The 27,492-nt window shown below is 42.9% G+C and overlaps 1 protein-coding gene, 1 long non-coding RNA gene and 1 other non-coding gene across 3 annotated transcripts; 2 read left to right on the top strand and 1 right to left on the bottom strand.

The window, feature by feature from the left end:
* Window positions 1-3,789: 3,789 nt before the first annotated feature.
* LOC113899701 lies at window positions 3,790-9,881 on the bottom strand. Its single transcript, XR_003512964.1, has 3 exons — window positions 9,148-9,881; window positions 6,365-6,431; window positions 3,790-3,831 (listed from the first exon to the last, which is right to left on the bottom strand). It is a non-coding gene; the product is annotated as an uncharacterized LOC113899701 (long non-coding RNA).
* On the top strand, window positions 6,586-26,571 carry ZBED3 (zinc finger BED-type containing 3). The gene is given in 4 exon segments (XM_027552919.1): window positions 6,586-6,794; window positions 22,883-22,996; window positions 24,233-24,503; window positions 24,505-26,571. Coding segments are annotated over 2 exon segments (645 nt in total). The 5' UTR covers window positions 6,586-6,794; window positions 22,883-22,996; window positions 24,233-24,246; the 3' UTR covers window positions 24,893-26,571.
* LOC113900552 lies at window positions 11,435-11,572 on the top strand. Its single transcript, XR_003513189.1, has one exon. It is a non-coding gene; the product is annotated as a small nucleolar RNA SNORA47 (small nucleolar RNA).
* Window positions 26,572-27,492: the final 921 nt, after the last annotated feature.

The raw sequence follows: 27,492 nt of genomic DNA, 5'->3' as shown, positions 1-27,492 counted from the left end.
GGTAGCCATTCCCTTCTCCAGGGGATCTTCCCAACCTAGGGATTGAACCTGGGTCTCCTGAATTGCAGGTAGATTCTTTACTGTCTGAGCCACCAGGGAAGCCCCTGAATTTAGGGAACCCAAGTTTAAAAAGTAGATACCAGAGTGGCCCTAGAAAGCAGAAACTTAAAACCTATGAATCTCCAAACCTCAAGATGGTTTTCTGGAACTGGATTATTTACCCATCAGATAGTAACAAGAATTTCATTTCCAGTGGTAGGTAAAGTGATGAGAACCCTTGGTGTGCTGTGGCATTAGGATGAGGATTCTCACCTCTGATGAATTAAGATGAGGAACAGGTGAAGGGGAAAATGGTTTATTCAGCAGCTTTGGCTGACCCTATAACATATGTTATATTTAACCCTGCTTATTTAACCTATATGCAGAGTACATCATGAGAAACGCTGGGCTGGATGAAGCACAAGCTAGAATCAAGATTGCCAGGAGAAATATCAATAATCTCAGATATGCAGATGACACCACCCTTATGGCAGATAGTGAAGAAGAACTAAAGAGTCTCTTGAAGAAAGTAAAAGAAGAGAGTGAAAAAGTTGGTTTAAAGCTCAACTTTGAGAAAACGAAGGTCATGGCATCAGGTCCCATCACTTCATGGCAAATAGATGGGGAAACAGTGGAAACAGTGACAGACTTTATTTTGAGGGGCTCCAAAATCACTGCAGATGGTGACTGCAGCCATGAAATTAAAAGATGCTTACTCCTTGGAAGAAAAATTATGACCAAACTAGACAGTTATGACATATTAACCCAACTAGTTATGACATATTAAAAAGCAGAGACATTACTTTACCAACAAAGGTCCGTCTAGTCAAGGCTATGGTTTTTCCAGTAGTCATGTATGGATGTGAGAGTTGGACTATAAAGAAAGCTGAGCTCCTAAGAATTGATGCTTTTGAACTGTGATGTTGGAGAAGACTCTTGAGAGTCCCTTGGACTGCAAGGAGATCCAACCAGTCCATCCTAAAGGAAATCAGTCCTGGATGTTCATTGGAAGGACTGATGTTGAAGCTGAAACTCTAATACTTTGGCCAGAACTCCAATACTTTGTGAAGAACTGACTCATTGGAAAAGGCCCTGACGCTGGGAAAGATTGAAGGCGGGAGGAGAAGGGGACAACAGAGGATGAGATGGTTGGATGGCATCACCAATTCGATGGACATGAGTTTGAGTAAACCCCGGGAGTTGGTGATGGACAAGGGAGGCCTGCTGCCGGGGTCCAGCCCCGGCTGATCCAGGGAGTTTGAAGCAGGGACGGCGTTGGCGAGGATCAGGATACAATAGCTTCAATTAGATATTAATTAGAGATATAAAGAGTAATAGAATGAGGATAGCTCAGCAGGAAAATTCAGTGGAGAAAAGCTGAGTAGCTTGGTTTACGTGGGAAACCAATAAAACTTCAAAACAAGAAGTTTGCACCACTTACGTAGGCTGCAGGCATCCTTCCGTTCTCCTGAAGGAGAGGAGACACTGAGGCCTCCCTGGTCGGATCTTAGAAGCCCAGGCATAATTAGTAAGCATGGTGGGCTCTGCACTCCAGATGGAGACTCAGCCAGAGTTTGAGAGAGAGAGAGAGACATGGGGAGACCAGTCTTTTGAGGAACTGACCCCAATTCTTTATTTTCCATGGTCTACTTTTATACACTGAGATGTTATGCAAAAGTCACGTGGGGTCAGCAGTCCTGACTTTTATCAAAGTCAGGTGCTTCATACAAATGTATACAGAGGTCTTAGGGGTGTTACATCATCTTCTGGCCAGGGGGCCTGCTGACAATTTATGACCCTCTCCTTGTGACAGCGGTCAGTCAACCAGGACACTTATTTCTCCAGGGGTGATTATTCTTAAAACAGATGCTACCCAAATAAAGTTACATTCCTATAGGGTGAGGGTGTAGTGGGTTTTAGTTAAGGAAAGAATTTACTTAGCCTAAGGTCTAACATGATTAATATCAAAGGTTAATACTTATTTCTTTTATATATTCATTAATGTGTGTAAGGGCAGGGGATATGGAGACTTAGCAGCAAACATTGGCTCAATAAATGAAAAACCCTTCACCAATACAATTTCTAATCAGCCCACTATACTTATACTAATGGTTTTCTAACTTTTCTAAGGAACCTGTTTTTAGAAGGTTTAAAGCATCTCGTGCCTCTCACGGTTGGGAGGCTGTGAGCAATCACATGTGGCCGGACAAGCCTGTCAGGCAAGCTAGAGAACCTTCAGAGGAGTTTGTAGGTTAAAACACTCTTGTCACACCCAGGAATTATTATTAACTGGAGCTCTAAGTTAACTCTTTCTCTGAAAGAGGTGGTGGGAGACGGCCCCCTGTAAAGTCAGAGGTGTAGGTGAGAGCACAAAGTAGTAGAGTAGGCAGGCTCTGGTTATGGGGGTAGATGCTCGAGGATTTCCAGGGGGACTCCTGAGCCTCGATCCCGCCTTTGCGTATGTCGAGCCTCCTTCCTCATGACCTTTGCCATGGGCGGAGTGCCTCACGCTGGCCCCCAACAGCCTGCCATGCTGCAGTCCATGGAGTTTCAAAGAGTCGGACACAACTAAGCAACTGAACTGAACTGGTAACACATGTACATTGCCTGATAGATCATTAGGATAGCCTATTAAAGTTTCAGCCAAGCTGCCATTTGGGGAATAATATGTTAAAAGGATGGGATGCAGTCATTCAGGGTAAATCGTATACATTAAATCAATGATTTAATGGGTTTATGTCCCCAGTGCCTAGAGTACCTGGGTCCTCAACACAGTATAAACTTTCAAGCACCACAAAACCTGGATCCATATTGTATCTATTAATGTCAGCATTAAAAGTAGCTAGATCATACCCTTCTTTCCTAATCCTCAGCTCCTCAAACTACCTTCCAAATTTTCTCTAAGACAGCTAAACTGTAGGCTTCTGCTAACCACTGCTCTCAGTTCAGTTCAGTTGCTCAGTTGTGTCCGACTCTTTGTGACCCCATGGACTGCAGCACACCAGGCCTCCCTGTCCATCACCAACTCCTGGAGCCTGCTCAAACTCATATCCATCCACTCAGTGATGCCATCCAACCATCTCATCCTCTGTCGTCCCCTTCTCCTCCTGCCTTCAATCTTTCCCAGCATTAGGGTCTTTCCAATGAGTCAGTTCTTTGCATCAGGTGGCCAAAGTATTGGAGATTCAGCTTCAGCATCAGTCCTTCCAATGAACATTTAGGACTGATTTCCTTTAGGATGGACTGGTTGGATCTCCTTACAGTCCAAGGGACTCTCAAGATTCTTCTCCAACACCACAGTTCAAAAGCATCAATTCTTCAGTGCTCAGCTTTCTTTATGGTCCAACTCTCACATCCATACATGACACCTGGAAAAACCATAGCCTTGACTAGACGCACCTTTGTTGGTAAAGTAATGTCTCTGCGTTTTAATATACTGTTTAGGTTGGTCACAGCTATTTTTCCAAGGAGTAAGCGTCTTTTAATTTCATGGCTGCAGTCAGCATCTTCAGTGATTTTGGAGCCCCCCAAAATAAAGTCTCTGCCTGTTTCCATTGTTTCCCCATCTATTTTCCAAGAAGTGATGGGACCGGATGCCATGGTCTTAGTTTTCTGAATGTTGAGCTTTAAGCCAACTTTTTCGCTCTCCTCTTTCACTTTCATCAAGAGGCTCTTAAGTTCTTCTTCGCTTTCTGCCATAAGGGTGGTGTCATCTGCGTATCTGAGGTTACTGGTATTTCTCCTGGCAATCTTGAGTCCAGATTGTGCTTCATCCAGCCTGGCATTTCCAACCTTACAGTAATTAAAAAGAAATACTATGTACAACTGTACGCCAACACATTAGATAACTTGAATGAAATAGACAAATTCCTAGAAAGATACAAACTACCACAACTTCCTCAAGAATGAACTGACAATCTAAAAGACCTACAACCGGTGAAGAAATTGAATTAGTCATTTAAAACACTCCCCTTAAAGAAAAACTCAGGCTAAATGGCCTCTCTGTTAAATTCCAAGAAGCATTTAAAGAAGAACACCAATTATTCACAAAATCCTCAAAATTATGAAAGAGGAAGGTGTATTTCTCAATTCATTTGTAAGACTGTATTACTCTGACACCAAAACCAGACAAAAACATCTAAGAAAAGAAAGCTAGAGGCCAAAAGCACATAAAGGAAGGATGCATACAAAGAGCGTGGTTTAGGTACACAGCTCTATAATTTCAAGTCTTTAAAGCAACATCCATAAGTAATGTTCTCAAACTGGACTTTTGATAAGGATTAGCTAGCAGATTGGAAAGTTATAATCTCTGGCAAGAATCTAAAGAGTGAATATTCTGCATTATCAATGAAAGTGCTTGTGCTTTGCCAACTTCCAGGGCAGGGGACAGAAACGAGATCCTCTTATTTATTTATCATTAACAGCACGATGAAAGGGAAACGGTTATCACCAAAATAAGAACTAAAGAGTGTTTTTCTTGTTGAAATTTGAACAAAGAGTGTGGGGCAAGGGAGATGTATTTTATAATTTGATTTAAATTTTAATTTAAAACTATAAGAGATTTCAGATTATTAGAAAGTTTAAACATTGAATTAAAAGCTAACCCTGAATATTCATTGGAAGGACTGTTGCTGAAGCTCCAATACTTTGGCCACCTGATGTGAAGGGCTGACTCACTGGAAAAGACCCTGATGCTGGGAAAAGTCACTAAACTACTGCATCATTTTTAAACCTGGGCAGACACAAGTCTGTTGCTTGTGGACCTGGACACGGAAAAGACAGGTTTCTTTCTTGGTTAAATGTTGCCACTTTCAGGAAGATATAGTTGTTCTCAGTTTAGTGTTGCACAAGAAGGTCTCCTCTTACAATATTTTTCACTTTCTTCCTGGAGTTCATTTGTCTGTCTCACTGGAGTAAACTCTTCTTGAGGGCAGGAATGTTGTCTTAATTAAGACTCTTACTCAAATAGCACTAACTAGAACTAACAAAAATACCACGTGTCTCACTATATGGTCAAATGGATTTTTAACGTACTCAAAGTGATAAGATCTCTTGTTAAAAGGATCATCAGGTACAATAAACTTTGTAATTAATTAAATTTTGTGATTAATTAATTAAATGATGAATAAGAGATAACCTTTAATCTGATTCACTTATACCAGCAATTATTATTTTAATCAGATGTCCACAGTGGTAAGTATGGGCATCTTTTGGGAGAAAAGAAAAGTAGTAACCTAATAGCTAATATTCACATTGCAAATTATCCCCTTGAAGACATCCAACCAGTTTCTTCTTCTGACATCATTCTTGGAATGGTAAGGAGAAATCCCATTAATGGATTGTTAATAAACTCTAGTTTATGGAAATAATGAGGTTTAAAAAAATTACTTGAACCAAAGTAAGTAAAATGGATTGTATCATTGTAACCAGTTATTTGTTGTAGTTGAGTTGCTAAGTCGTGTCTGACTTTGTGTGACCCCACGGACTGCAGCACACCAGGCTCCTCTGTCCTCCACTATTTCCTAGAGTTGGCTCAAATTCCTGTCCATTGAGTTGGTCATGCTACCTAACCATCTCATCCTCTGCAGCCCCCTTCCTCTCTTGCCCTCAATCTTTCCCAGCGTCAGAGTCTTTTCCAAAGAGCTAGCTCTTCACATTAGGTGGCCAAAGTATTGGAGCTTCAGCAACAGTCCTTCCAATGAATATTCAGGGTTATTTATTTACTCAACTTCTTTTAAAAGGACAGTACAATCTCTGCCCATTGTCACATGACTGGCAAGTCTTTATAAGAGGAGTATACTTTCTGGCCCCACTGAGTGGCTTTGTCAAGTTACTTGCTTTGGTCAACAGAATGTGAGTAGAACTGAAGCGAGCGGAACTTAGGTATGTGGAATGTGAACTGTTTCCAGTTTTAGGAGCAGCACGCGCCAGTGGTTTATAAGAGCTGATTGTTACATGTCCAGAAACTTGGCAAGTCACTTGTTAAACCATTAGTGACCCGAAGTCCTTCATGGTTGTGAGTATTTACATCATGGAATTAGCAAACACTAAATTAGGACTCCTCCTCCCTCGAGGTTGTTTCCAGCACACAGTCAGCATGGCCCCTCAAAAGCTGATCTTTCAACCTGGAGCCTGGAAGCCAAAACAGTGGTGGAGTAGAGCTAAAGCTGCCTGCAGCAGATGTAATTTGATTGAGAAATGAACCTTTGTTTTTGTAAATCACTGAGTTGTAGGGGTTGTTTGTTACCTCAGCATAATCCACCCAAAACTGACGGATACACCATGCTAACATTACTAGGTTTTCGTGAACACCAATGAGCCCTACCTTTATCTGTCCAGACTTTAGTTCAGGGCATTTCTTCCGACAACTTGTGCCATCACACACCTTGAACCTGAAAGGATGAAAATCACACTCAGAGACTCAAGCCCAGGAACCCAGGTCTTGGAAGATTAATATAAAGATAAAAGTGTAATTATACTTGTAAAAAAATCACTGAACTACTGCATCCTTTTTAAACCTGGGCAAACGCAAGTCTGTCGCTGGTGGACTTGGACGGTTTGGGAGTGGTTTTCCAGCCCTTTGAACAACAGGTCCTCACCCACGCCCCCTTCCCAGCCCAGGCTCCTGAACGGAGCGCTGTGTCTTTAAGGGGGACGCGCGGAGGTTTCCGCACAGGACAACATGTCTGCGAGGAGCCCGGAGGGGCTCTGCCATCCCCGACTCCCAGCCCACCGCCCGCTTCAGAGGTGATGGGGTGAGTGTGGGCGCGCGCCCACGGGGAGACTGCGGACTCCCGGGGCGGGGGAGCGGCGGGGTCCGCGGGAGGCTCCCCCGGGCCGGGCCGGATGGAGGGGTGAGCTGGGGACCAGCCCCGGGCCCCGGGGGCCCGCAGAGGAGCCGCGACCCGCCGACGCTCAGACCGGGTGCGCCAGGTGCCGGCCTGCCCTCGGCGGTGGTCGGGTTATCGTCTTCGTAAAAGATGCGTTTGGACCCGGGATTCTGCGTAAAGGCCTCGTGCAGTTTCTTTGTGCACCTCATTTTGCTCCTTCTCTACCATCTCTCGTCAAAAAAAGTTAATTAGGAATATCAAAAATATTGTGCTCTCCCCTTATTAAAGTTGCCTTATTGTAGTCAGGACAAATGGTTGGGGCCCTTTCTCTGACTGAGACTTTTCTTCCCACTTTGGCGAGAAACTGAATGCGAGCTAGATACTCAAACAAAGACCCCTGTCCCTACCGTGCTCAAACAAAGGGATTTTCTGATCCTTTCGGAACAGACAGGAGCAGTTTGCTCTAATCACTTACGCTAACCTAATGCTGGAAGTTTACCCAGCAAAGTTATTTTTTCCCTCCTTAAAAGAAAAAAAATAAGTACCTGCCACCATAAGAACTTCTAATTAGCCAAGACTACAACGATAATGCTTTTTAAGATAAACTTGTAGAAATTAGCTTGATAAATTGACTTAACTAGGGTAATCCTTTGGTGGACTTTTCATTAATGTAATTATTCATATACTTTTTTTGGACTAAAAATAGCTTGAGGCAACTGATAATGAAAAAGTATACAATAAAGTATGCAAAAGTCAAGAGCCAAAACCGGGTAATTAAAATCTTACATCCCTCTAATTCATTTAAATTATGCATTTTACAAGATGAAAATGGATCAGCACCCTTCTTTTTAGGAACAAATGTATTAAATAAAGTAATGTAGGCCTGAAATAAAGGTCCATTTTAGGGAAGATTTTCATTTAAAAAATGCATTAATAATGCTGCTCAGCCTTTTAGCTAATGGTAGAGGTATCTCAGATTTGGGTTTATGACATTTAGAGACTATCTCTATATACCAGTTAATTAGTTGTGGGTCCAGTATAGTTTTTACACTCCATGTGTAACATTTTTCTAAACTTTTTCACTCAATTCCCTAACCGAGGTATCCATCCTTTACAGTTTGGAAGCATTTTTTATTTATTTAAGCCTTCAGTCTGCTGACTACAGACTAATTTTTCTAATTGTCTGGATATGTTTATAAATAGATTAATACATGGTAGTAAATTAGTATTTCAACAGAGATGGACAGCTAAAGGATGAATTGTGGTTTCCTTGATACGTCAATTGTCACAGGTAATTATTTGTATTAATTATTATATTCTGCTTTGATTAAAGTTACTGGTGGATAAAAATGCTTTTAGTGTTTTCACACAAGTCTGTGTGGCTTTCACATTAGAGTGAATTTCTCACCTAAGATCCAGCCAGGCTCAACCTGCACATACTTGTTTATAACTCTGCTGGATTAATCTACCTAAAGTGATTAACCCTGGATGGACAAACAGAGCTTTAATTCATCTGTTATTTCCTTTTGAGAACATTGCCTGGCTCTTTGGCCTTTAGCTTGCCTGATATATTGTATGTGTAAAGCTTAAGTATGAAATAATAAAATTAACTTCCGTGGGTGGCTTATGGGGTGATTCTCAATGTTATAGTCATTCATGGTGTGTTTACACCATTATTTACACAAATTATTCATCCAGGTTGCAATCTCTTCCCTTATTCTCTATATTGGTATTCTGGGAGATCATACTGAGAAATCTAGGGTTTAGTCTCATAAATTATTAAAAGAATACAACTTCTTCAGAGACCATCAAATGCAGAGGTAATTAACACAAATGTCTTATCTTCCACCAGCTTAGACATCACCCCTTCCAATTAATAGATAATAGAATGAAAACTCATCAAAGGAGAATTCAGAAGCATCATACCATCAACACCACTTTTTCCTTTTTCAAATAACTAAAGTCTACTCTTTTTTCCAGTTTTTTTTTTCTGCCTGAAATTGGATTCAAAATTTTCCACTGTTAATTTCATGCTAGCAGAGCTTTTATTTAGCTTGAAGAAATTTTATTTAAAATATAAGCTTGGAAGCCAGATTATACAATTAAAGAACTGCAGCTTTATTTTTTAGATTCAGCTCTATGGTGATGTGTTTTAGTAACTGTTGTACCCTGAGCAAGGTAGGGAAAGGATGCTTAAGCAGGGGTGTCTGCATGAACGTTCGCACTAGGGTCCCGAACCCACCCCTCCCCAGTCCTCATGAGTGAACACTGCTCTGACCTTTATCATGGGCGTTAGCATGTTGAAGCATCTCTCCTCACCAGATGGCAGGCTTCTGGAGGGCAGGGGCTAGATTCTCCTCTTGGTATCCTGGGTGGCAAGCACATGCCTGGCCCTGAGCAGATACACAAGAAAAGTTTGAATGAAAGAGTGGATGGAGTGAATGGACCTAAGTCAAATAATCACATTCACAGGCATATTTCTGATAGTTTAAAAATTGTTTAAGGAAAATGAAGAGAACTTTTAAATTTTCATTTTCTTTTTTTTAACCTAACCATATCAGTTAATAGATATTTGGTTTTGGGGGGTAATCAGTAAGGAAGAAATGCATATCACAGGACTCCAGCAAACTAGGCCTTCCTATATTATCTTCTACCTTGCTATATTATCTTCTACTTTTCTATATTATCTTCTACCTTCCTATTTTGCAGGAAGATCAACTGAGGAACTGAAAGTAAATTTGGTTGATGATGGGGAAGTGGATCTATGATTCTTTTTTATTTACCTTTTGTATTAAAAAAAAATCCTCAGAATTCTTACTTAAACTACCTCCTCTATTGTATACAAAATGTTAAAAAGAAAAACAGCACTGCCTTTTAGCCACTAAGATCTTCAGGTGAGCATGTGTGAGCAGTAAATACTGGGAGCTTCCTTTTGTTCATATTTTGAAATGTTATAGCACTGGCGATTGGAGAAAGAAATGGCAACCCACTCCAGTGTTCTTGCCTGGAGAACCCCAGGGATGGGGGAGCCTGGTGGGCTGCCGTCTATGGGGTCACACACAGTCGGACACGACTCAAGTGACTTAGCTGCAGCAGCAGCAGCACTGGTGAGTCCAGTAGTGACATCACTTGCATTATCTGATTTCAGCTACCAGTTTATTAGGGGTACCTAATCTTACCATTTCCCCTGACAGATGGGGAGATGGAGGACTCGGGTGAGCTGGGGCTAAGAAGCATAAGATCAGGCTCATTTTGTTTAATGCAGTGTCCCCTGAGTGCCTGCCCTCTGCCAGGGAGATGAGTGATGTGGGGTACCCTCCCACGGTACCCCCCCCATTCTCTGGATATAGAATCTCCCTTTGCCCAGGCAAGGGACAGCGAACTACCCGCTTGAAGCTAGCTCACACACTGGGACCCCTCCAGGGCCAGATGGGAGCACACTATACCCCATGGGACTGTCCCCTCCAACCTGCAGAGTTAAGGCTACCTAGGCCTGCCTGACTCACACGCTTGAGGATTGTTTTATACAATTATTATTTATACATGAATATAAATATAGACTCTGCCATATACATAACTCTGCCTAAACGTAGACACATGACCACCTGCACGCTTCCTTAGCACCCTTGTCTTTACTTCTTCCCCTTCTCCTTTCACATCAGCTGCTACCCCCTCAACCCATAGTGTGTCTCCCTATTTTTCTTCATATATATAAAAAATCTGTATACCCTATACAGTTCTACTTATTATTTAATACAAGATCATAATATACACATTTTTCTGCATCTTGCTTTTCTCCCAAAACATTATTCCAGAAATCTCTCTGGCAGAGCTCCAATCCAGTCTTTTCAATGGTGGCATAATAATCCCCAGGGTGACTACACATTGTTTACCGAGCCATTCCCCTGCCGATAGGCATTCCTTTGATTTCAGTCTTCAGCCATTCTAAACAACCCTATGACAAACATCCTAATACATGTTACTTTACATATTGGTCCTTTTTAGTTATACAGAGTAGATGCCCAGGAGTTGGATCCCTGATGATATCTATTTTTAATTAATAGAAATTGCAGACTGCTTTTCCTAAAAGCCTTCCCATCTCCACTAGGAATGCACAAGTATACTCTCTTCTCAGCCTCCCTTCCAGCTTCGGCTGATAGACCTCTTCATTTGTGTTAGTGTAAGAGATTTAACAACAGACTTAATATAAGTGATGTTGTGCATCTTTTCACAAATTTCCTGGCCATCTGATTTTGCTCTTGAGTCACTCAGCTACTCACATCTCTGGCCCATTTTTCAACTGGCTTGTTTGTCTGTTTCTTCCCAGTTTGTAAGAGCTCTTTGTGTATTATGGTTGTGGCTGAAGATTCTAAGACTTCTCAAGCCCAGATGATAGGAGCTTCTCTCACTCTGCACTGTAGGGATGGTTGAAATGAGCTCAGGGCTTGCATGGCAGAGCTAGGAAGGCTCTCCTAGGAATGGTTGATGGCCACAGTTACTGCTGGTCACTCTTTAGAGACTAAGTGTTAAAAGAAGACCCTTTTGAGAGAGAAAGTAGCTGTTGTCGGAGGACTGAGAAGGTGAGGCAGTTCTGAACCATGCTGCCTTCCACTGGTTAAGACCTCCGAGAGCGAAGGCCTGCAGAGGCAGAGGAAGTCCCTCTGCCGCCCCCAGAGGGGCAGCACTGTGTTGGCCGACACTTGTGGTTTTGCTTGTCCCTGGCTCAGATGAGCACTCCACTAAATCCAAAGGATTAAATAATCAAAATCAGTGCTTCTGACCCCTGTTTCCACTTTATATCTTAGAAAAGATGGCACTCCTATATGTGGCACTCCCAGATTTTGAAGAAACCCAGAGACATCTTATAGGGAGATAAAGCAGGACAGTAATTGGTCACCTCCAGCACTTGTAGGGGCATATCAGTAATAATAGCTCTCAGACTTTGGCACAGGTAGGAGAATCTGAAGCTTATATACCATTTTCAACCCCTACCTCAAGAAAGCATGCAATCTCAAGAATGCAAAACAATAGTCTTGATACTATACAAAAACTTTAAACCTCTTGGCCTATAAATATAGGGACTTCTGGTGAAAGTCACTCAGTCGTGTCCGACTCTTTGTGACCCCACGGACTGTATAGTCCATGGAATTCTCCAGGCCAGAACACTGGAGTGGGTGGCCTTTCCCTTCTCCAGGGACTCTTCCCAACCCAGGGATCAAACCCAGGTCTCCTGCATTGCAGGCAGATTCTTTACCAGCTGAGCCACCAGGGACTCAAAGTACTACTATTTTCTATTCTCTCCACTCTTGTGTACTTCTAGTAGTAAAAAAAAAAAAAGTGGTGTACTCTGGAAAGATAAGATTCTAATTTAGAAGAAATGGAATTCTAAAAAAAGAAATGTAGAAAAAACTTCAGGTAAAGTTTGATTACCAAAAAAAAAAAAAAAGTCTAAAACTAAAATCTGGCTTTGTTTACTAAACATAATGTTTACTAACATAAAAAAAAGTTACTCTTGAAGGGGGTCTGTAACTCCCCTCTCATCCCACCGTTCCAGCTTTGGGGGTTTAGTGGTTTAGTAAATCTCTTGAGGGAAATTTAGCCTTTAATTTCTTAAGACTTTTTATATTAATTGTCATATTCAAATCAATGCCTATTATATCAGAAGATATATAAATAGATAAATGGGTATATTTAAGGTATAAATAGGTATATTAAATAGATATATAAATATATAAATAGGTAAATATAAATATATAAATAGGCCTATATATATAAATAGGCCTCTTGTTAAAAGAGGCCTGGTACTTATCTTTTTTGATGATTCTGGTAAATTTATTTATTTTTTTTAAGTCAAGAGATAATGTTAAATATCCTGCCTAATCTCGGAGGAATTACTTGGTGGGGGAAAAAAAAATGAGACTTAGAAAACTATACTGCATCTGTAACGAGCAACTGAATTAAAAGCTTCACTAAATACTATTATTAAAGCAACTCATGGCACCGCAGAGTTGATTGGTGGGGGTGCGGGCCTGGGTGTGGTCGGGGGATCTCCATGGTGCTGGTCTCTGCAGTGCACAGTGCTCTGTATGCTAGCTGTGCGTGCCAGGGACTGCTGAGCACCCAGCTGACCTCCATACCCCCAGTCCATGCGGGCCCCAGCTCCCTCCAGGGCTTTCATTTGTTAGTTTCTGCTGTGAGGAAATTCAAGGATGAATGAGCTGGGACAACTGAGGCAGGAAGCCGAGCAGCTGTGGAATCAGATCCAGAGATCAAGCCTTTGGAGTGGGAGCAGTGACTCCAAGACCCTAGACTACCAGAGAACTAACCCTAGGGAGTATCAAATAGTGAGAACTCACACAAAGGAAGCCACTTGGATACAAGACCCGGCATCACCCAATCACCAGTAGCACCCTGTGCAGGACCTCATCTAAACAACAAACAAAACAAAAATACAAACCAGAGGAAAAACAAACAAACAAACAAACAAAACTCAGCACAAATCTCACCCTATAGGAAGCTTACACAACCACTGGATCAACCTTAGGAGGGTAGAAACTGGAAGGAAGAAAGAATTCAACTTGAAGCCTGAGAAAAGGAGACCTCAAACGTAATAAGTTAAAAAAAAAAATAATGAAAAGGCAGAGAAATACTACACAAATGAAGGAACAAACTAGAAACACAGAAGTCCAAATAAATGAAGAGGAAATAGGCAAACTACCTGAAAAAGAATTCAGAATAATGATAGTAAAGATGATCAAAAACCTTGAAAACAAAGTGGAGAAAATGCAAGAATTAATTAACAAACACCTAGAAGAATTAGGAGAAGGCAATGGCACCCCACTCCAGTACTCTTGCCTGGAAAATTCCATGGATGGAGGAGCCTGGTAGGCTGCAGTCCATGAGGTCGCTAAGAGTCGAACACGACTGAGCGACTTCACTTTCACTTTTCACTTTCATGCACTGGAGAAGGAAATGGCAACCCACTCCAGTATTCTTCCCTGGAGAATCCCAGGGACGGGGGAGCCTGGTGGGCTGCCGTCTATGGGGTCGCACAGAGTCGGACACAACTGAAGCAACTTAGCAGCAGCAGCAGCAGAAGAATTAAAGAATAAACACACAGAGACAAACAACACAATTAATGAAGTTAAAAATACTTTAGAAGGAATCAACAGTAGAATATCTGAAGCAGAAGAACAAATCAGTGAACTGGAAGATAAAATGGTGGAAATAACTTCTGAAGAGCAGAATAAAGCAAAAAGAATGAAATACAATCAATCAAATCCAAGAGGCACAAAGAGTCCCATATAGGATAAACCCAAGGAGAAACATGCCAAGACACATATTAATGAAACTAATAAAGACTAAACACAAAGAAAGAATATTAAAAGCATCAAGGGAGAAGTAACAAGTAACATACAAGGGAAACCCCATAGGCTTAATAGTTGATCTTTCAGCAGAAATTCTGCAGGCCAGAAGGGAATGGAAGGATATATTTAAAGTACTGAAAGGGGAAAATCTACAACTAAGATTACTGTACCTGGCAAAGATCTCATTCAAAATTGATTGAGAAATAAAAAGCTTTTCAGACAAGCAAAAGTTAAGAAAATTCAGTACCACCAAACCAGCTTTACAACAAATGCTAAATGGACTTATATAGTCAAGAAATACAAGAGAAGAAAAAAGATCTGCAAAATCAGTTCAGTTGCTCAGTCGTGTCTGACTTTGCGACCCCATGAACCACAGCACGCCAGGCCTCCCTGTCCATCACCAACTCCCGGAGCCCACCCAAACCCATGTCCATCGAGTCAGTGATACCATCCAGCCATCTCATCCTCTCCATCTCAACCTTCTCCTCCATCCCTCAATCTTTCCCAGCATCACGGTCTTTTCAAATGAGTCAGCTCTTCGCATCAGGTGGCCAAAAGTATTGGAGTTTCAGTTTCAACATCAGTCCTTCCAATGAGCACACAGGACTGATCTCCTTTAGGATGGACTGGTTGGATCTCCTTGCAGTCCAAGGGACTTTCAAGAGTCTTCTCCAATACCACAGTTCAAAGCATCAATTCTTCGGCACTCAGCTTTCTTTACAGTCCAACTCTCACATCCATACGTGACCACAGGAAAAACCATAGCCTTGACTAGACGGACCTCTGTTGACAAAGTAATGTCTCTGCTTTTTAATATGCTGTCTAGGTTGGTCATAACTTTCCTTCCAAGGAGTAAGTATCTTTTAATTTCATGGCTGCAATCACTATCTGCAGTGATTTTTGAACCCAGAAAAATAAACTCAGCCACTGTTTCCCCATCTATTTGCCATGAAGTGATGGGACCAGATGCCATGATCTTAGCTTTAAGCCAGCTTTTTCACTCTCCTCTTTCACTTTCATCAAGAGGCTTTTTAGTTCCTCTTTACTTTCTGCCATAAGGGTGGTGTCATCTGCATATCTGAGGTTATTGATATTTCTCTCTGCAAGCTCGATTCCAGCTTGTGCTTCTTCCAGCCCAGCGTTTCTCATGATGTACTCTGCATAGAAGTTAAATAAGCAGGGTGACAATATACAGCCTTGATGTACTCCTTTTCCTATTTGGAACCAGTCTGTTCCATGTCCAGTTCTAACTGTTGCTTCCTGACCTGCATACAGGTTTCTCAAGAGGCGGGTCAAGTGGTCTGGTATTCCCATCTCTTTCAGAATTTTCCACAGTTTATCATGATCCACACAGTCAAAGGCTTTGGCATAGTCAATAAAGCAGAAATAGTTTTTCTGGAACTCTCTTGCTTTCTTGATGATCCAGCGGGTGTTGGCAATTTGATCTTTGGTTCCTCTGCCTTTTGTAAAACCAGCTTGAACATCTGGAAGTTCATGGTTCACGTATTGCTGAAGCCTGGCTTGGAGAATTTTAAGTGTTACTTTACTAGTGTGTGGTGAAGTCGCTCAGTTGTGTCTGACTCTTTGCAACCCCATGGACTGTAGCATACCAGGCTTTTCCATCCATGGGATTTTCCAGGCAAGAGTACTGGAGTGGGTTGCCATTTCCTTCTCCATACTAGCGTGTGAGATGAGTGCAATTGTGCTGTAGTTTGAGCATTCTTTGGCATTGCCTTTCTTTGGGATTGGAATGAAAAAAACCAACCTTTTCCAGTCCTATGGCCACTGCTGAGTTTTCCAAATTTGCTGGCATATTGAGTGCAGCACTTTCACAGTACCATCTTTCAGGATTTGGAATAGCTCAACTGGAATTCCATCATCTCCACTAGCTTTGTTCATAGTGATGCTTCCTAAGGCCTGCTTGACCTCACATTTCAGGATGTCTGGCTCTAGGTGAGTGATCACACCATTGTGATTATCTGGGTCGTGAAGATCTTTTTTGTACAGTTCTTCTGTGTATTCTTGCCACCTCTTCTTAATATCTTCTGCTTCTGTTAGGTCCCTACCATTTCTGTCCTTTATTGAGCCCATCTTTGCATGAAACATTCCCTTGGTATCTCTAATTTTCTTGAAGAGATCTCTAGTCTTTCCCATTCTCTTGTTTTCCTCTATTTCTTTGCATTGATCACTGAGGAAGGCTTATCTCTCCTTGCTATTCTTTGGAACTCTGCATTCAAATGAGTATATCTTTCCTTTTTTCCTTTGCTTTTTGCTTCCCTTCTTTTCACAGCTCTTTGTAGGGTTCCTCAGACAGCCATTTTGCTTTTTTGCATTTCTTTTTCTTGGGGATGGTCTTGATTCCTGTCTCCTGTACAATGTCATGAACCTCCAGCCAGAGTTCATCAGGCACTCTATCAGATCTAGTCCCTTAAATCAACTTTTCACTTCCACTGTATAGTCCTAAGGGATTTGATTTAGGTCATACCTGAATGGTTTAGTGGTTTTCTCCACTTTCTTCAATTTCAGTCTGAATTCGGCACTAAGGAGTTCATGATCCGAACCACAGTCTACAAAATCAACCCCAAACAATTAAGAAAATGGCAATAGGAACATATATTCAATAATTACTTTAATTTTAAATGGATTTAATGCTCCAACCAAAAGACACAGAGTGGCTGAATGCATATAAAAACAAGACCCATATATATGCTGTGTACAAGAAACCCACTTCAGACCTCAAGATACATACAGACTGAAAGTGAGAAGATGGAAAAATATATTCCATGCAAATAGGAAGAAAAAGAAAGCTGGAATAGCAATCGTCATATCAGACAAAATAGACCTTAAAATAAAGTTACAAGAGATAAGGAAGGACACTACATAATGATCAAGGGATCAATCCAAGAGGAAGACATAACAATTGTAAACATCTATGCACCCAACATAGGAGCACCTCAATACATAAGACAAACACTAACAGACATAAAAGGAGAAATTGACAGTAACACAGTAATAGTAGGAACTTTAACACCCCACTCACACCAGTGGACAGATCATCAAAACAGAAAATTAATAAGGAAACACAAGTCTTGAATGATACATTAATGAGATAGATCTCATTGATGTCTTTAGGACATCCCATCCAAATGCAGAAGAATACACCTTCTTCTCAAGTGCACATGGAACATTCTCCAGGATAGACCACATCTTGGTTCACAAACCAAGCCTCAGTAAATTTAAGAAAATTGAAATTGTATCAAGCATCTTCTCTGATCACAATGCAGACTAGATATAAATTACAGGAAAATAAATGTAAGAGAAACAAATACATGGAGATTAAACAACACATTTCTAAACAACCAACAGGTTACTGAAGAAATCAAAAGGGAAATCAGAAAATTTCTAGAAACAAATGACAATGAAAACACAACAACCCAAAACCTATGGGATGCAGCAAAAGCAGTTCTAAGAGGGAAGTTTATAGCAGTACAATCCTACCTCAAGAAACAAGAAAAGCATCAAATAGACAACGTAACTTTACACCTAAAACAATGGGAAAAAGAACAACAACAACAACAAAAAAACACTCCAAAATTAGTAGAAGGAAAGAAATCATAAAGATCTGAGCAGAAATAAATGAAAAAGAAATGAAAGAAACAATAGTAAAAATTAATAAAACTAAAATCTGGTTGAGAAGATAAACAAAATTGACAAGCCTTTAGCCAGACTCATCAAGAAAAAAAGAAGAATCAAACCAACAAAATTAGAAATGAAAAAAGAGGTTACAACAGACAGTGCAGAAATACAAAGGATTATAAGAGACTATTATTAACAATTATATGGCAATAAAATGGATAACCTGGAAGAAACTGACTGATTCTTAGAAAAGTTCAATCTTCTAAGACCGAACGAGGAAGAAATAGAAATTATGAACAACCCAATTACAAGCACTGAAATTGAAGCTGTGATCAAAAATCTCCCAAAAAACAAAAGCCCAGGACCAGATGGCTTCACAGGAGAAGTTTTAGAAGCCATCCTTCTAAAACTCTTTCAAAAAATTGCAGAGGAAGGAACACTTCCAAACTCATTCTATGAGGCCACTATCACCCTGATACCAAAACCAGACAAAGACAACACCAAAAAAGGAAACTACAGGCCAATATCACTGATGAACATAGACACAAAAATTCTCAACAAAATTTTAGCAAACAGAATTCAGCAACACATCAAAAAGCTCATACACCATGATCAAGTTGGGTTTATTCCAGGATGCAAGGATTCTCCAATATATGCAAATCAATCAATGGGATATACCACATTAACAAATTGAAAGGTAAAAACCATATGATAATCTCAATAGATACAGAAAAAGCCTTTGACAAAATTCAGCACCTATTTATGATTAAAATTCTTCAAAAAATGGGCATGAAAGGAACCTACCTCAACACAGTAAAGGCCATATATGATAAGCCTACAGCAAACATTATTCTGAATGGTGAAAAATTGAAAGCATTCCCCCTAAGATCAGGAACAAGACAAGGGTGTCCACTTTGACCACTATTATTCAACATAGTTCTAGAAGTCCTAGCTATAGCAATCAGAGAAGAAAAAGAAATAAAAGGAATCCAGATCAGAAAAGAAGAAATAAAGCTCTCACTGTTTGCAGATGACATGATACTGTACCTAGAAAACCCTAAAGATAGTATCAGAAAATTACTAGAGCTAATCAGTGAATTTAGCAAAGTTGCAGGATACAAAATCAATACAAAGAAATCACTTGCATTTCTATATACTAACAATGAAAAATCAGAAAGAGAAATTAAGGAATCAATCCCATTCACCATTGCAACAAAAAAAATTAAATATCTAGGAGTAAACTTACCTAAAGAGACAAAAGAACTGTACACAGAAAATTATAAGATACTAATGAAAGAAATCAAAGATGACATAAACAGATGGAGAGATGGTCTATGTTCCTGGGTAGGAAGAATCAATATTGTGAAAATGACTATACTACCAAGTGCAATCTACAGATTCAACGTGATCCCTATCAAATTACCAGTGGCATTTTTCACAGAACTGGAAGAAAAAATTTCACAATTCCTATGGAAACACAAAAGACCCTGAATAGCCAAAGCAGTCTTGAGAAAGAAGAATGGAGCTGGAAGAATCAACCTTCCTGGCTTCAGATTATACTACAAAGCTACAGTCATCCAGACAGTAGGGTACTGGCACAAAAACAGAAATATAGACCAATGGAACAAGATAGAAAGCCCAGAAGTAAACCCATGCACCTATGGGTACCTTATTTTTTACAAAGGAGGCAAGAACGTACAATGGGGGAAAGAGAGCCTCTTCAATAAATGGTGCTGGGAAAACTGGACAGCTACATCTAAAAGAATGATACTAGAACACTTCCTAACACTATATACAAAGATAAACTCAAAATGGACTAAAGGCCTAAATGTAAGACCAGAAACTATAAAACTCTTAAGAGGAAAACAGGCAGAACACTTGACGACATAAATCAAAGTAAGATCCTCTACGACCCACCTCCTAGAGTAAAGGAAATAAAAGTAAACAAGTGGGACCTGATTAAACTTAAAAGCTTTTGCACAGCAAAGGAAACTATAAGCAAGGTAGAAAGACAACCCTCAGAATGGGAGAAAATAATAGCAAGTGAAACAACTGACAAAGGATTAATTTCCAAAATATACAAGCAGCTCATACAACTCAATGCCAAGAAAACAAACAACCCAATCAAAAAGTGGGAAAAAGACCTAAATAGACATTTCTCCAAAGAAGACATAGAGATGGCTAACAAACACATGAAAAGATGCTCAAAATCACTCATTATTGCTGCTGCTGCTGCTGCTAAGTCGCTTCAGTTTTGTCCGACTCTGTGCGCCCCCATAGACAGCAGCCCACCAGGCTACGCCGTCCCTGGGATTCTCCAAGCAAGAACACTGGAGTGGGTTGCCATTTCCTTCTCCAATGCACGAAAGTGAAAAGTGAAAGTGAAGTCGCTCAGTCGTGTCCGACTCTTAGCGACCCCATGGACTGCAGCCTATCAGGCTCCTCCATCCACGGGATTTTCCAGGCAAGACTACTGGAGTGGGGAGCCATTGCCTTCTCTGCACTCATTATTAGAGAAATGCAAATCAAAACCACAATGAGATATCACCTCACACCGGTCAGAATGACCATCATCAAAAAATCTACAAACAATAAATGCTAGTGAGGGTGTGGAGAAAACGGATCGCTCTTGCACTGTTGATGGGAATGTAAATTGATACAGTCACTATGGAAGATGGTATGGAGATTCCTTAAAAAACTAGGAATAAAACCACCATCAGATCAGATCAGATCAGTCGCTCAGTCGTGTCCGACTCTTTGCGACCCCATGAATCGCAGCACGCCAGGCCTCCCTGTCCATCACCAACTCCCGGAGTTCACTGAGACTCACGTCCATCGAGTCAGTGATGCCATCCAGCCATCTCATCCTCTGTCGTCCCCTTCTCTTCTTGCCCCCAATCCCTCCCAGCATCAGAGTCTTTTCCAGTGAGTCAACTCTTCGCATGAGGTGGCCAAAGTACTGGAGTTTCAGCTTTAGCATCATTCCTTCCAAATAAATCCCAGGGCCGATCTCCTTGCAGTCCAAGGGACTCTCAAGAGTCTTCTGTAACACCACAGTTCAAAAGCATCAATTCTTCAGTGCTCAGCCTTCTTCACAGTCCAACTCTCACATCCATACATGACCACAGGAAAAACCATAGCCTTGACTAGACGAACATTTGTTGGCAAAGTAATGTCTCTGCTTTTGAATATGCTATCTACGTTGGTCATAACTTGGATCCTTCCAAGGAGTAAGCGTCTTTTAATTTCACGGCTGCAGTCACCATCTGCAGTGATTTTGGAGCCCATGACCCAGCAATCCCATTCCTAGGCATATAGCCTGAGGAAACCAAAATTGAAAGAGACACATGTATCCCATTGGTCATTGCAGCACTATTTACAATAGCTAGAACATGGAAGCAACCTAGATGTCCATCTACATATGAATGGATAAAGAAGTTGTGGTACATATACACGATGGAATATTACTCAGCCACAAAAAGGAACGCCTTTGAGTCAATTCTGATGAGGCTGATGAACCTAGAACCTATTATACAGAGTGAAGTGACTCAGAAAGAGAAAGATAAATATTGTGTTCTAACGCATATTCACAGAATCTAGAAAAATGGTACAAATAATTTATTTACAGGGTAGCAATGGAGAAAGAGACCTAGAGAACAGACTTATGGACATGGGGAGAGGGGAGGAGAGGGTGTGATGTACGGAAAGAGTAAACATGGAAATTTACATTACCATATGTAAAATAGATCACTAATAGGAATTTGCTGTATGGCTCAGGAAATTCAAACAGGGGCTCTGTATCAACCTAGAGGGGGGGATGGGGAGGGAGTTGGGAGGGAGGTTAAAAAGGGAGGGGAAATATGTATTCCTATCACTGATTCACGTAGAGGTTTGACCAGTGAGCCAGTGAAGTTGCTCAGTCTTGCCCGACTCTTTGCGATCCCATGGACTGTAGCCTACCAGGCTTATCCATTCCAGGCAAGAGTACTGGAGTGGGTTGCCATTTCCTTCTCCAGGGGATCTTCCCAACCCAGGGATCGAACCCAAGTCTCCCACATTGCAGGCAGATGCCTTACCATCTGAGCCAGCAGGGAAGCCCAGAAAACAACAAAATTCTGTAAAGCAATTATCCTTCAATAAAAAAATAAATTAAAAAAAATCAACTTGTCTTTTCTGTTCTTATCTTTGTGTCCAACTCTTCGTGACCCCGTGGACTGTAGCCCTCCAGGCTCCTCTGTCCATGGGATTCTCCAGGCAAGAATGCTGGAGTAGGCTGCCATTTCCGTCTCCAGGGGATCTTCCCGACCCAGGGATCGAACCCGGGTCTCCCACATTGCAGGCAGATACTTTATCCTCTGAGCCACCAGGGAATCCCCCAGTCATCCCTCGTTGCCTTTAATAAAAGATTCTGGAACTTCACCATCTCCATGGCTGCTGGTTCAAACCCTGACAGAAGGAGCACTGGCCATCTCACTGCCCAGTATTCTCCCAACTTGGCCTGAATTCTCCCCATGAAATAAGTTCTCAGGAGAGCTCCAAGGTGTTCTCATTTTTTAAACTTCCAAAGCAGATTTGTTGAGAATCATACATTTGACCCTTTGTGAAGTTATTTTTTTAAAGAAGAAATGTCACCTTTTCTATCTCCCTCCTCATTTGATAGGTCATCACATTGGGAAATGCTTTCTTAATAGAAAAGACCTTGCAATGAGAGGCATTGGGTTGTGTTTGGACCCCTTTAACTACAACTATTTGTTGGACAAAGCAAACAACTATTATTTTTTCTTGGAACTGACCAACCTTTTTATCTTGCAGATATATAGAGAGGGCCATTTAGTTGGGATAAGCAGCACAGAGAACTAATTTTATTTGTTTCATGACTGGAGCAACTATGAGAGGGTCGGGAAAATGAACACCAGAAGGTCATGGCACTAGCTAGTATTTCTAGTGTCTTTTAGGGCGGTTTAATTGAATGTCTTTTACTGGCTGCCTGTCCTCTGAATTTACTCCTAGCACAGCTGATGGTTCTTGAGATCTCAGAAGTCACGCCAGTGTTTCCACCTGAGAACTTGGGTCTGCTGAAAACCCTGAAGCAATGACCGAGACTGCCCACCGCCTCATTTGAAGGTAAAAGTTTAGAAAACTGCCTTGTATATTGCTGCTTTCTAAATGAGATGTGCATTTTAATGACTCAGGACAATTTTCTCATAAGCACATGGTTTTTAAAATCACAAAAAGATATTTTTGTCTTGAAAAAAGTTTTCTCTGAAAGCTTTTTTAAAAGCTGCTCAGTCCTAGCACTTAAGGTCTAAGAAACAAAATTTTCATTCCTAAAACTCTTTTTCCCCACTCCTTCCTTCTGTAACACTGCGAGAAGAATTCAAAAGGGAGCCTTGCTTTTATTCAGAAAAGGTCAGTTTCTTTTAAAAGAGCATAAAAGAGACTAGTTAAAACTAATATATATATAAAGCACTTTTAAAACTTATGGGAAGCTTGGCTTCCCAATTTTAGTCTCAGTACTTGTTAGGTAAGGATCCAGTGAATTTCAGACTCCTGGTTATGGAAAGAAGGCCTAAGCATCTTTAACATTTTTTTTTTCCTGAATAATTAACATGCTGAAATAAACAAATGAACATACATACTGAGAAAGACTTACTTCTCAAGGGCACTTGCTCCTTGGGGAAGAAAAGCTATGACCAACTTAGCATATTAAAAAGCAGAGATATACTTTGCCAAGAAAGGCCCGTCTAGTCAAAGCTATGGTTTTTCCAATAGTCATGTATGGATGTGAGAGTTGGACTATAAAGAAAGCAGAGCGCCGAAGAATTGATGCTTTTTAACTGTGGTGTTGGAAAAGACTCTTGAGAGTCCCTTGGACTGCAAGGATATCCAACCAGTCCATCCTAAAGGAGATCAGTCCTGGGTGTTCATTGGAAGGACTGATGTTGAAGCTGAAACTCCAATACTTTGACCACCTGATGCAAAGAACTGACTCACTGGAAAAGACCCTGATGCTGGGAAAGATTGAAGGCAGGAGGAGAAGGGAACAGAGGATGAGATGGTTGGATGGCATCACCGACTTAATGGACATGAGTTTGAGTAGGCTCCGGGAGTTGGTGATGGACAGGGAGGTCTGGTGTGCTGTAGTCCATGGGGTCGCAAAGAGTCGGACACAACTGAGCAACTGAACTGAGAAAGAAATGCAAGTGACTATCCAAACTACAGGATTTTATCAGTAGTGAGAACGAGGCATGGTTTCTTCACAGGTTTAATCTAGTCCTAGAAGCTGTGTGTTGGAGCGGTTGTCCAGTTGCACATGTAATTTTGCGGTCGTTAACTTTAGCCCTGTCTCCCTCGGTGCAGGCGCTGCCTAAACAATGAGGAGCGAAGAGCCGGCCGTGACCATGGACGAGACCGGCGGGCCGGACGCGGCTGCGGGCCGCCTGGGGGCGCCGTACTCCGAGGCCTGGGGGTACTTCCACCTGGCTCCCGCGCGCCCTGGCCACGCGGCGGGCCCCTGGGCCACCTGCCGGCTGTGCGGGGAGCAAGTGGGCCGCGGCCCGGGCTGGCACGCGAGCACCCCGGCGCTGTGGAAGCACCTGAGGAGCGCGCACCGGCGGGAGCTGGCGGAGAGCGCCGCCCGCCGCTCGCCACCCCGCCGCCCCTGGCCCCGTCGCGGCCGCCGAGGGCGACTGGGCGCGCCTCCTCGAGCAGATGGGTGCGCTGGCCGTGCGGGGCAGCCTGCGCGAGCGGGAGCTGGCGCGGCGCGAGGCGGCTGTGGAGCAGGGCGAGCGCGCCTTGGAGCGCAGGCGGCGGGCGCTGCAGGAGGAGGAGCGCGCGGCGGCCCAGGCGCGCCGGGAGCTGCAGGCCGAAAGGGAGGCACTGCAGGCGCGGCAGCGGGAAGTGAGCCGGCGGGAGGGCGCCTTGGCCCCGGCCCCGGCCCCCTCGCTGCACGCTCCGCTCAAAGACGAGCCCGAGGGGGAACCCAGGGACGGCTGCGTCATCACGAAGGTCCTCCTGTAGGTTTTGGCCGCTCCCACCCCCCGACCCCCACTCCACCAGTGGTATTCCACGTGTGGCCCGCGGAGCGGCGTCTTCAGCCTCACCTGGGAGCGGGATCTCAGTCCCTTGACCCTCTGCCGAGTTGAAATCGCCAAATGCAGGGTCTTGAGAAGCAGAACCAGAACATGCTCATGATCCTCTCCGGCGGCCTCCTCTGCTGGTGGCGTTTTGTGGGATCCGCGCAGGCGGGGGTTTTCCTCTGACCGCCTTTGGAAAAGAGGCCACCGGCCCCGTGAACCTAGAGCATTTGGAGCCATGGCCATTCTTTGGTAACTTTGAAAGGACCGAAACTTCCTTACACACCAAGGACTATCACACCATGTGCCCGCAACCCAGAGTAGAGTGTGCATTGAAATGAGGATCAGGCATTTTTACCCCCCAAAAGTTTTACTTCCTAACGAGGAAGTCTTTGATGAGTAGCCCTTGCCCAGCACCAAGTTCTGAACAGGAGGCCGTTTAGTTTCCAGAACTGCTCATTACCCTATCATTCCTAGTGCCTTAGGAAGGCAGTCCTGGAGAAGCCCTCCTTTTGCTCCCCTCCCCAGCTGGCCCCCCAGTACCAAGCGCCTTGTCTCACCTCCACCATCTTCCTTCCCCCGTTGCAGCCTGATGGCAGCTGTGCTAAGTTCCCCACTTCACTGCCTCACACCTGCCACCTTACTTGCAAGACCTGACCTCAGCCCTCCCTCCTTGACAGGAAGGGAGCTTCCTCCCCAGCGTCTCCTCAGCCCTCACACTTGGGCCAAGGAGGAAGGCACCCTCCCATCTGAGGCCACCTCCTTCACCTTTTTGGGGCCTTTTGGTGTTGCCATGCTAAGTCCTGCCCCACTCTTTCGACGCCATGGACTGTAGTGCCCCAGGCTCCTTCCCAGGCAGTAATAGGGAGTGGGTTGCCATTTTCTACTCCAGGGATCTTCCCCATTCAGGGATCAAACCCACAGCTCCTGGGTTGCAGGCGGATTCTTTACCACCGAGCCACGTGGGAAGCCCCGTGGATGTCTTATAGAATGTCTGATACTCTGGATTTTTTTGTCTGACTGTTTCCTTAGGCCAAATTATGTACTCCTTCTTGGTTCATCTACCTGGAGAGCTGCAACAGTCACCTTTGTGCCCAAAACTGACTACCTCCAGCCTTGTGTGCTCTTCCCAGGTCTGTCCATGTTCAGTCCCCTGCAGCGTATCTCCACCTCTACTTGCACATCTTGCCACTGGGGATGGAAGGGGTAAATGTATTCAACTCCACATCCCCACCCCTGACCCAATGGCTAAGAATTACTGGGCTCTTAAAACGTGTCAGGTACATTTACATGTATTATCTCACTTTATTTCCATAGCAGCTCCCTGGGGAGGGGGGCATATTAATACTAATACGCTGCCCATTTTACAGCTAATGAAACTGAGAGAGGGCTTAAGTGGCTTGTACAAGATGACAGCAGTCCAATCCAATCTCTACCTCCAGATGCCGTGTTCCCGGCTGCTGTACCGTTGCCCTTGTTACTCACTCATCCGAGCTGACACCTTTGCTTCCTAATTCCAGCTCCAGGTCGTACCATCAGTGACATTGACATGTACTGACCACTCACCATGCCAGCTGTGCAAAAATGCTGGGCAATAATTGCCTACCGTGCAGTAACCCCATGATATAATCCCATGAGTAATCCTACACCCACTTTGCAGAGAGACAGGCTCAGAGGAACTAAGTAATGTCGAGGAAGAATGGGGTTTGAGCACCAGTCTTGCTGAATCCCAGGCCCCTGATCTCTTGAGTCTATTTCTAGTGGCTCAGTTGGTAATGAAGAAGACCCAGGTTCGATCCCTGGGTCAGGAAGATCCCCTGGAGAAGGGCATGGGAACCCACTCCAGTATTCTTGCCTGGAGAATTCCATGGACAGAGGAATTCCATGGGCACCAGGAATTCCTGGTGGGCTACAGAACATGGGGTCGCAGAGTCCAATATGAGTGAGCGACTGAGACTTTCACTTTTACACCTGTCTTCCTTCTGATGCCACCTGCCCAGCTCAGGACCCGGTTATCATTCAGCTGGGATTCACCTTTCCATCCTCGTCTTCTCACACTACCACCTACCTGACACTCAACTTGGCCAGAGGAATTGTTCTGACACTGATTATATCACATTTCCTGCTCAAGACGAGATCACCCATCCTCTGCAAGCTCTCTTTGTGGCCTGTCAAGTCCCCTCCAGCCCTGTGCCAGTCTTATCTGTCCCCTCCTCCACAAACGCTGTATGCTTCAGCCAAATTGGACTCCTTGTTCTGATGTGTCCTGGTCTTGGCACCTCTGTGCCTGTTTGCACTTCCACCTCTTAAAAAAAAGCCCTTCAATCTGAGTATGAAAAATACCACTTATTTTCTAAGAATCAACTCAAATTCGATTCCCTACATGAAGCTTTCCTGGATTCCTCATCATTCAGAAATGATTCTTCTCTGGACTCTCAGCATTTTGTGTCTCAAAGCCCTTAGGAAGGCCCTCTGGTGTGTACCCTTGGGAGCCGGGCTGGTGTTCATTCCTCCAGCTCCCCCTGTCTTACCTGTGGCAGCTGC

This window comes from Bos indicus x Bos taurus, chromosome 10 (assembly GCF_003369695.1).
Source record: "Bos indicus x Bos taurus breed Angus x Brahman F1 hybrid chromosome 10, Bos_hybrid_MaternalHap_v2.0, whole genome shotgun sequence".
NCBI lineage: Eukaryota > Metazoa > Chordata > Mammalia > Artiodactyla > Bovidae > Bos > Bos indicus x Bos taurus.
Note: the sequence above shows the minus strand (reverse complement) of the source record. Positions and strands in the feature narration are given on the sequence as shown.